The 10,219-nt window shown below is 44.9% G+C and overlaps 1 protein-coding gene across 1 annotated transcript; it reads left to right on the plus strand.

The window, feature by feature from the left end:
- Positions 1 to 224: 224 nt before the first annotated feature.
- atp6v1f (ATPase H+ transporting V1 subunit F) lies at positions 225 to 3,893 on the plus strand. Its single transcript, XM_058416559.1, has 2 exons — positions 225 to 479; positions 3,480 to 3,893. The coding sequence occupies exons 1-2, from the start codon at positions 322 to 324 to the stop codon at positions 3,679 to 3,681; spliced, it is 360 nt and encodes a 119-aa protein (XP_058272542.1). The 5' UTR covers positions 225 to 321; the 3' UTR covers positions 3,682 to 3,893.
- Positions 3,894 to 10,219: the final 6,326 nt, after the last annotated feature.

Raw genomic sequence — 10,219 nt, forward strand, 5'->3', positions numbered from 1 at the left:
CGATTTCATGTGGGAAGTTAAACGTCCTCTGAATGTGTGTGAACGTTTATAATGGCCTATGGAATGTCCTATAATGGTCAGTAAAAGCCGATATAGAAACGTGTCCGAAAGCCCTGGGAATGTCCGCTGCTTGCTGGCTGGTCAGACTCCTCCTGCCCTCCGGATGTGGCTCCAGCTAACGTACTGAACTCTCGCGAGAACAAACACTTCTGTGCGGAAGTTAGTGTGTCACCTGACTTTAGCTCATGATCTACAGACACAGCAGGAAGACAAACCAGTTCAGATCCCAGCTATTTCATCGACATTTTATTAAAGCACGCTATGGCAGGACGGGGCAAACTAATCGCAGTCATAGGAGATGAAGATACGTGTACTGGCTTCCTGCTGGGAGGAATCGGAGAGCTGAACAAAAACCGCAAACCGAATTTCTTGGTAGTGGAGAAGGACACCAGCATCACGGAGATAGAGGAGACCTTCAAGTAAGAGTTTCATCGTGTGTGTGTGTGTGTGTGTGTGTGTGTGTGTGTGTGTGTTTGTTGTATACGTTTCCTCTCTAAGTCTTCAGCACGTCTTATTCAGGGTTAATGCTGATGAAAATAGAATATCGTGACTTGGATCTTTTCAATTCGTTTATACAAATATATAAAAATTCAGAAAAAATGACAAAGATTAAAATTCAATTCTCACCTGGCTGAGCTAAATCTTATAACAGTGTGTCAGTGGAAGCTTGTACCATGTCTAAGAAACATTTTGCCAAGGGGTAGCATATATATAGGGAGAAAAGCAGTGGACCTAAAACAGAACCTTGTGGAACTTCAGTATGCCTAGAGAAGTTACCATTCACATCTACAAACTGATAATGACCAGACAGATAAGACCAGAGCCAGGAGAAGGCTGTTTCCCTAACACCATCAGTGTTTTCTAGCATATCAAGAAGAATAGTATAATCAGTAGTGTCAAAGCTGCACTAAGATCAAGCAACACCATAAGGGCATGAGCAGGCACAAGAGTAATATTTAGGGGGAAATGTAGACGTTTTCTTGTGTGATCACATTACCAAAAGAAATGGAAAAGAGTGTCTGTGACTGTGACTCATAAAAAGTACATATTGCACCTATATGCAATTTTAGTGTGGACACATCTGGAATAAAGACACCGTTTTGAAATAGAGCACATATATTTCTTCATGTATAGTTCCCCAAACAATTTTTTTGAGATGTGCCTTTTTTCCAGATTCTTTGACTAGCCCCTCTTAAACAGTCTTTAGCATTGTGCAAAGATTTTAGCAATTTTTTTTGTAGTCACAGGTTTATAGTTTAACCCTAACCCTAGTCTACTATTACTCTTCAGGGTAAGAGTCATCAAACCTTGTGTTAAGTGGAAGGAAGAATACCAACACAAATACTTTCATAGATTTTCATTGCTTATTTCCTAAATAAAAGCAGACACTTGTACAAAAATCTGATGCAAATCCATCTGCACCTGGTGATTTATTAGTCTTTAGACTTTGGATTGACACAAGGATCGCGATCAATTTTTATCAATAGCACCTACAGTGTCCATCAAAGATGTAGCAATGTCATAGCAAAACTAACTGCAATAAAGATTGTAATAGCTTTCTGAACATTTAGTATTTATCTCTTTAGGTTCATCAGAAACAGAATGATCTGCTCTTGACTGATGAATAGTGTTTTTGCCCAGAGAGTTCCTTACCTAAAAAGTAAGCTGAGTTCTGTTGTCATTTTTCTACCCAGCATCCTCTGGACCTTACAAAAGCACCTTCAGAGCTTTCATATAGAAATAGATATATATCTTTGTCCAAACTTATGAGTTTGCAATATGGGTTTTGTAATGTATCAGAAGTCATTGCAAACAAATCAGTACTGATGATGATGAATGGGGTAGACAAAACAGCAGCACTTAAGTGGGCTTCAAGCATATGTTAAATAAAACTAACCACAGGTCTCTTCTAGAGTGCTTAGACCTTGAATTTTTACAGCAGGTAAATATTGTGCTATGAGGATTCCTCACACTCCAAGCATTAATTACATCAAATCTCTGAATTAATATTTTTTGTTTTACGTGTGCATTAAAGAAGGACCTTGACAGCCATCTATCTATTGCATTATCCAACAGAATATTGAAGTCACCCCCAAGCCTATATATACATTAGGGATTTTAACTAACCAATAAATTACATCTTTACTGTCTTCTACACTGTCTAAAAGAATATCATTTTCTGGCTTTGTATTGAACCCATAATTGTTTATGCCATTGAAAATAAGATTATAATTTTAACAACTTGACAGACATAATGCCCATTTATATCATATCAATATCTGTGCACCCACAGAGCATAGAGACGCATGAAAACAATAAAAATGAATGTCACTCTCCCACTGAGATTTTCCAAAAGGCACATCATCATTTACTAGTGAGTCTCTTGAAGAAACAGAAGGTTAACAATGTCAAATGGTAGGAAGACTCTCATTTGCCATAATCTTTCAGAAGTGGAAAAACTAATACTCAATTACATGAATGCCCTTAATCTAATTCTGTAAAACCTTAAGCTAAATGTGTTAATGGGTGTGCTGTCCATACATCCTGACCCCTGCCTGTGTATGGCCTGCACCTTGATTTTCAAGATATTCATAGGCTGGTGATGCATCTGATTTACATTGGCCTAGCATGAACATTTTATTTAATTATTCTATTCTTCTACCATTCCTAAATATTGCCTGGAATATAACTAGACTAACATATAAATATAAATATTTATTGACAAATTATATTAAGTCAAGTGGGTTTTATTGTCATTCCCTGACATAGCTTGTATACATTGTAAAATGTCATCAGGTCCATAATGCAGTACACAAGACAACATAAAGTGGAGATCTTAAACAGTGTAAAAAAAAAAAAAACACACACCATATATTCCAGATGTGCAAAAACACTACATGTTCCAGACGCACCCCACACACCATAGCTCCCCACCTTAACAGTGTTGTTAAAGTTGTACTTTAATGTAAAACAGGAGGAATGCAGGACCAGGAATGCCATTTATTTAGAGGGCCAGAGTAATTTCTGCCTTTGTTACTGACTAAATATCAAATGGCTTCCTATTGGACATGTAGTGTAGTACATAGGATTAATAAAATATGGTTTTCTACTCTAGTTTTTAAAATGTTTGTGTATCGGAACGGTGAAGCCATTCGAAATTTAATGCTTTAACTTCATAACTGGAGGAAACGGAGTCGTAAACAAAAGTGAAACATTTATTGACATGTACAAGCACAAACACTGCCTTTGTGTCTGCTAAAGTCCATGTTTTTCCAGTCATATATACAAAGTTTACATTATGAAATGTTAAAAATAAATTTCTTCCTGTAGTTGCATACTATATTGTGAACCAGGGCAGCTGTAACTTTGTCTTTGCTTTAATTAGCCTTGATTGTGATTTGTATTTATTTCCCAAACAGGAGTTTTCTGACTCGCAACGATATTGGTATCATCCTTATCAACCAGTTCATTGCTGAGATGATCCGGCATGCAATAGACGCTCATATGCAGTCCATCCCTGCTGTGTTGGAGATCCCTTCTAAAGAGCATCCTTATGACGCTTCCAAAGACTCGATCCTGCGCAGGGCTAAGGGCATGTTTTCTGCCGAGGATTTCCGATAACTGTTCTGACATTGTCAAGCCACTAAAGCATATAAATGTTAATGTGGATGTTGTTCAGTGTCTCCCTTTCCCTTATATTTAAACAAGTGGGATGTGTACTTTTGTGATCAAGAACAAAAAATAGATATGTGCTACATTACAACAGTTCTGTATCTGTGTTGTGAACTTGAAAGGAGTTTTTTGTGTCAATGCAAAATAAATAGAAAACCGAGTCTGTCTGTCTTTTGGTACATTATTTAATAACTCCAATGCAGTTACTGTGTAGTCACAGATCTAAGCCATACAGGCAGGTGGGGTTTTAAAAAAGGGTAAAGACCTAGAAATGGATGTTAATAATTTTCTTAGATTTAATCTAATGTCTTGAGAAGGCATTTTAGGTTCTTAGCATTGTGCTTTCATAAAACAATGAAAAAAACTTGTAACTTTCCAAATACTGCACTGTAAATAAGTGAAGAATACATGGGCCACATTTATCAGACTTTTAGGCTGTGTGTAAACTAAACCAAACCCGGAAAATGCGAACGGATCACACACACAAAGGTTACACAGACAGCTGGGATCATCAGAAACTGCTGGGAATAAAAAAGTTTATGATCAGGATAAAGGTTCAAGGTTCTTTATAGTCAATATCACCATATGTGCAGACATACAGAGGAATCGAAATACCGTTTCTTGCCAGTATTAATGTTGTAATTTCAGTCTGTGCAACAAAGAACAGATTTTTGTGACGGTACCAGCAGTATACTTGTAATAAATAGATATAAATAAACCAGTGAAAAATAAATTGAACATCTGAATTATATATATATATCTGAGTAAGTGTAAACTGAATTCTTTTAAATATACAAATATATTCTAAGGTGCAAATAAGCTGAAGATAGATGTAAACATGAGCATAAACATGAAGATAAATGTAAACGTTCAAAAAGTTAGATTTGAATTGAAAAATTTGAATTTGAATTTGGGTATGGAAGATATCCGCAGAGAGACACTGATGATCTTGCCGGCTGCTTTCACTATGTGTTGCAGAGTCTTTCGACAGGAGGCAGTGCGTCCTCCATTCCACACAGTGATGCTTCATCCTCTTGATGTGGTGTTTGTCGTCCAGGAGAGGTCCTTAGAGATATAAGAGATATAAGACTGAGAAACTATTGCAATAAAATATTCAACATATACAAAGTGGGAAAAAGTCATTAACAAGTCACCATTTCTCTCTCAACAACTCAGAATTTTGATCAGACCCTGGTACTAACTCAGACTCAGACACAACTCATCATAACACCATCCATGAAGCTATATATTTAATATGACACAGGAAGGAAAAAGCAGTACACCACGGCAGTGGCAGATTTCACCAAGTAGTTCTACCTCCTCCTGTTACAGCTGTCACAGAGGACTCTCCACACACTCCACACTCCACACACACCACACACACCACATGCACACCAAATGCACACCACGCACACACTGCACACTCCACACACTCCACACACACCACGCACACCACGCACACCAGGCACTCCACGCACACACCATGCACTCCACATACACCACATGCACACCACTCCACGCACTCCACGCACACCAGGCACTCCACACACACCAGGCACTCCACGCACTCCACGCACACCAGGCACTCCACACACACCAGGCACTCCACACACACCAGGCACTCCACGCACACCACGCACACAAGGCACTCCACGCACACCAGGCACTCCACACACACCAGGCACTCCACGCACACCACGTACACCAGGCACTCCACGCACACCACACACACCAGGCACTCCACGCACACCACACACACCAGGCACTCCACGCACACCACGTACACCAGGCACTCCACGCACACCAGGCACTCCACACACACCAGGCACTCCACGCACACCACGTACACCACACACACCACGCACACCAGGCACTCCACGTACACCACACACACCACGTACACCACACACACCACGCACACCAGGCACACCACGTACACCACACACACCACGCACACCAGGCACTCCACGCACACCACGCACACCACGTACACCACACACACCACGCACACCACGTACACCACGCACACCACGCACACCACGCACACCACGCACACCACGCACACCACGTACACCACACACACCAGGCACTCCACGCACACCACACACACCAGGCACTCCACGCACACCACGTACACCAGGCACTCCACGCACACCACACACACCAGGCACTCCACGCACACCACACACACCAGGCACTCCACGCACACCACGTACACCAGGCACTCCACGCACACCACGTACACCAGGCACTCCACGCACACCACGTACACCAGGCACTCCACGCACACCACACACACCAGGCACTCCACGCACACCACGTACACCAGGCACTCCACGCACACCACGTACACCAGGCACTCCACGCACACCACGTACACCAGGCACTCCACGCACACCACGTACACCAGGCACTCCACGCACACCACGCACACCAGGCACTCCACACACACCACACACACCAGGCACTCCACACACACCACACACACCAGGCACTCCACACACACCAGGCACTCCACACACACCATGCACACCAGGCACTCCACACACACCACACACACCAGGCACTCCACACACACCACGCACACCAGGCACTCCACGCACACCACGCACACCAGGCACTCCACACACACCACGCACACCAGGCACTCCATACAGGTGTACCTGTACCTGTGATTGTACCTGTGACTATACGTGTGACTGTACCTGTGACTGTACGTGTGACTGTACCTGTACCTGTGACTGTACCTGTGACTGTACCTGTACCTGTGACTGTACCTGTGACTGTACCTGTAGCTGTGACTGTACCTGTACCTGTGACTGTACCTGTGACTGTACCTGTGACTGTACCTGTACCTGTGACTGTACCTGTGACTGTACCTGTAGCTGTGACTGTACCTGTACCTGTGACTGTACCTGTGACTGTACGTGTGACTGTACCTGTACCTGTGACTGTACCTGTGACTGTACCTGTACCTGTGACTGTACCTGTGACTATACGTGTGACTGTACCTGTGACTGTACGTGTGACTGTACCTGTACCTGTGACTGTACCTGTGACTGTACCTGTACCTGTGACTGTACGTGTGACTGTACGTGTGACTGTACCTGTGACTGTACCTGTGACTGTACCTGTACCTGTGACTGTACGTGTGACTGTACGTGTGACTGTACCTGTACCTGTACCTGTGACTGTACATGTGACTGTACCTGTGACTGTACCTGTACCTGTGACTGTACGTGTGACTGTACGTGTGACTGTACCTGTGACTGTACGTGTGACTGTACCTGTGACTGTACGTGTGACTGTACCTGTACCTGTGACTGTACGTGTGACTGTACCTGTGACTGTACCTGTGACTGTACGTGTGACTGTACCTGTGACTGTACCTGTACCTGTGACTGTACCTGTGACTGTACGTGTGACTGTACGTGTGACTGTACGTGTGACTGTACCTGTACCTGTGACTGTACCTGTGACTGTATGTGTGACTGTACCTGTGACTGTACCTGTGACTGTACGTGTGACTGTACGTGTGACTGTACCTGTGACTGTACGTGTACCTGTGACTGTACCTGTACCTGTGACTGTACATGTGACTGTACCTGTGACTGTACGTGTGACTGTACGTGTGACTGTACATGTGACTGTACCTGTGACTGTACCTGTACCTGTGACTGTACGTGTGACTGTACGTGTGACTGTACCTGTGACTGTACGTGTGACTGTACCTGTGACTGTACGTGTGACTGTACCTGTACCTGTGACTGTACGTGTGACTGTACGTGTGACTGTACATGTGACTGTACCTGTGACTGTACCTGTACCTGTGACTGTACGTGTGACTGTACGTGTGACTGTACCTGTGACTGTACGTGTGACTGTACCTGTACCTGTGACTGTACGTGTGACTGTACGTGTGACTGTACCTGTGACTGTACGTGTGACTGTACCTGTGACTGTATGTGTGACTGTACCTGTACCTGTGACTGTACGTGTGACTGTACGTGTGACTGTACGTGTGACTGTACATGTGACTGTACCTGTACCTGTGACTGTACGTGTGACTGTACGTGTGACTGTACCTGTGACTGTACGTGTGACTGTACCTGTGACTGTACCTGTACCTGTGACTGTACGTGTGACTGTACGTGTGACTGTACCTGTGACTGTACGTGTGACTGTACCTGTGACTGTACCTGTACCTGTGACTGTACGTGTGACTGTACCTGTGACTGTACCTGTGACTGTACGTGTGACTGTACCTGTTACGTGTGACTGTACCTGTGACTGTACGTGTGACTGTACCTGTATCTGTGACTGTACGTGTGACTGTACCTGTGACTGTACGTGTGACTGTACCTGTGACTGTACGTGTACCTGTGACTGTACCTGTGACTGTACCTGTACCTGTGACTGTACCTGTGACTGTACGTGTGACTGTACCTGTACCTGTGACTGTATGTGTGACTGTACGTGTGACTGTACCTGTACCTGTACGTGTAACTGTACGTGTGACTGTACCTGTACCTGTGACTGTATGTGTGACTGTACCTGTACCTGTACGTGTGACTGTACCTGTGACTGTACCTGTGACTGTACGTGTGACTGTACCTGTGACTGTACCTGTACGTGTGACTGTACGTGTGACTGTACCTGTGACTGTACCTGTACCTGTGACTGTACGTGTGACTGTACGTGTGACTGTACCTGTGACTGTACCTGTGACTGTACGTGTGACTGTACCTGTGACTGTACCTGTACCTGTGACTGTACCTGTGACTGTACGTGTGACTGTACCTGTGACTGTACCTGTACCTGTGACTGTACCTGTGACTGTACGTGTGACTGTACCTGTGACTGTACGTGTGACTGTACGTGTGACTGTACCTGTGCCTGTACGTGTGACTGTACGTGTGACTGTACCTGTACCTGTGACTGTACCTGTACCTGTGACTGTACGTGTGACTGTACGTGTGACTGTACCTGTGACTGTACCTGTACCTGTGACTGTACGTGTGACTGTACGTGTGACTGTACCTGTGACTGTACCTGTACCTGTGACTGTACCTGTACCTGTGACTGTACGTGTGACTGTACGTGTGACTGTACCTGTGACTGTACGTGTGACTGTACCTGTGACTGTACATGTACCTGTGACTGTACCTGTACCTGTGACTGTACCTGTACCTGTACGTGTGACTGTACGTGTGACTGTACCTGTGACTGTACCTGTACCTGTGATTGTACGTGTGACTGTACCTGTGACTGTACCTGTACCTGTGACTGTACCTGTGACTGTACCTGTGACTGTACCTGTACGTGTGACTGTACGTGTGACTGTACCTGTGACTGTACCTGTACCTGTGATTGTACGTGTGACTGTACCTGTGACTGTACCTGTACCTGTGACTGTACCTGTGACTGTACCTGTGACTGTACCTGTACGTGTGACTGTACGTGTGACTGTACCTGTGACTGTGCCTGTACCTGTGACTGTACCTGTACCTGTGACTGTATGTGTGACTGTACGTGTGACTGTACCTGTGACTGTACCTGTACCTGTGACTGTACGTGTGACTGTACCTGTGACTGTACGTGTGACTGTACCTGTACCTGTACCTGTACCTGTGACTGTACGTGTGACTGTACGTGTGACTGTACCTGTGACTGTACGTGTACCTGTGACTGTACCTGTACGTGTGACTGTGACTGTACCTGTACCTGTACGTGTGACTGTACGTGTGACTGTACCTGTGACTGTACGTGTGACTGTACGTGTGACTGTACGTGTACCTGTGAATGTACCTGTGACTGTACCTGTACCTGTGACTGTACCTGTACCACACCAGGCACTCCACGCACACCACGCACACCAGGCACACCAGGCACTCCATACAGGTGTACCTGTACCTGTGATTGTACCTGTGACTGTACCTGTACCTGTGACTGTACTTGTGACTGTACCTGTACCTGTACGTGTGACTGTACGTGTGACTGTACCTGTACCTGTGACTGTACGTGTGACTGTACCTGTACCTGTACGTGTGACTGTACGTGTGACTGTACCTGTACCTGTACGTGTGACTGTACGTGTGACTGTACCTGTGACTGTACCTGTACCTGTGACTGTACGTGTGACTGTACCTGTGACTGTACCTGTACCTGTGACTGTACCTGTGACTGTACGTGTGACTGTACCTGTGACTGTACCTGTACCTGTACGTGTGACTGTACGTGTGACTGTACCTGTGACTGTACGTGTGACTGTACCTGTGACTGTACCTGTACCTGTGACTGTACCTGTGACTGTACCTGTGCCTGTACGTGTGACTGTACGTGTGACTGTACCTGTGACTGTACCTGTGACTGTACCTGTACCTGTGACTGTACGTGTGACTGTACGTGTGACTGTACCTGTGACTGTACGTGTGACTGTACGTGTGACTGTACCTGTGACTGTACATGTACCTGTGACTGTACCTGT

The sequence above is a fragment of the Hemibagrus wyckioides genome, linkage group LG19 (genome assembly GCF_019097595.1).
Source record: "Hemibagrus wyckioides isolate EC202008001 linkage group LG19, SWU_Hwy_1.0, whole genome shotgun sequence".
Classification (NCBI taxonomy): Eukaryota; Metazoa; Chordata; class Actinopteri; order Siluriformes; family Bagridae; genus Hemibagrus; species Hemibagrus wyckioides.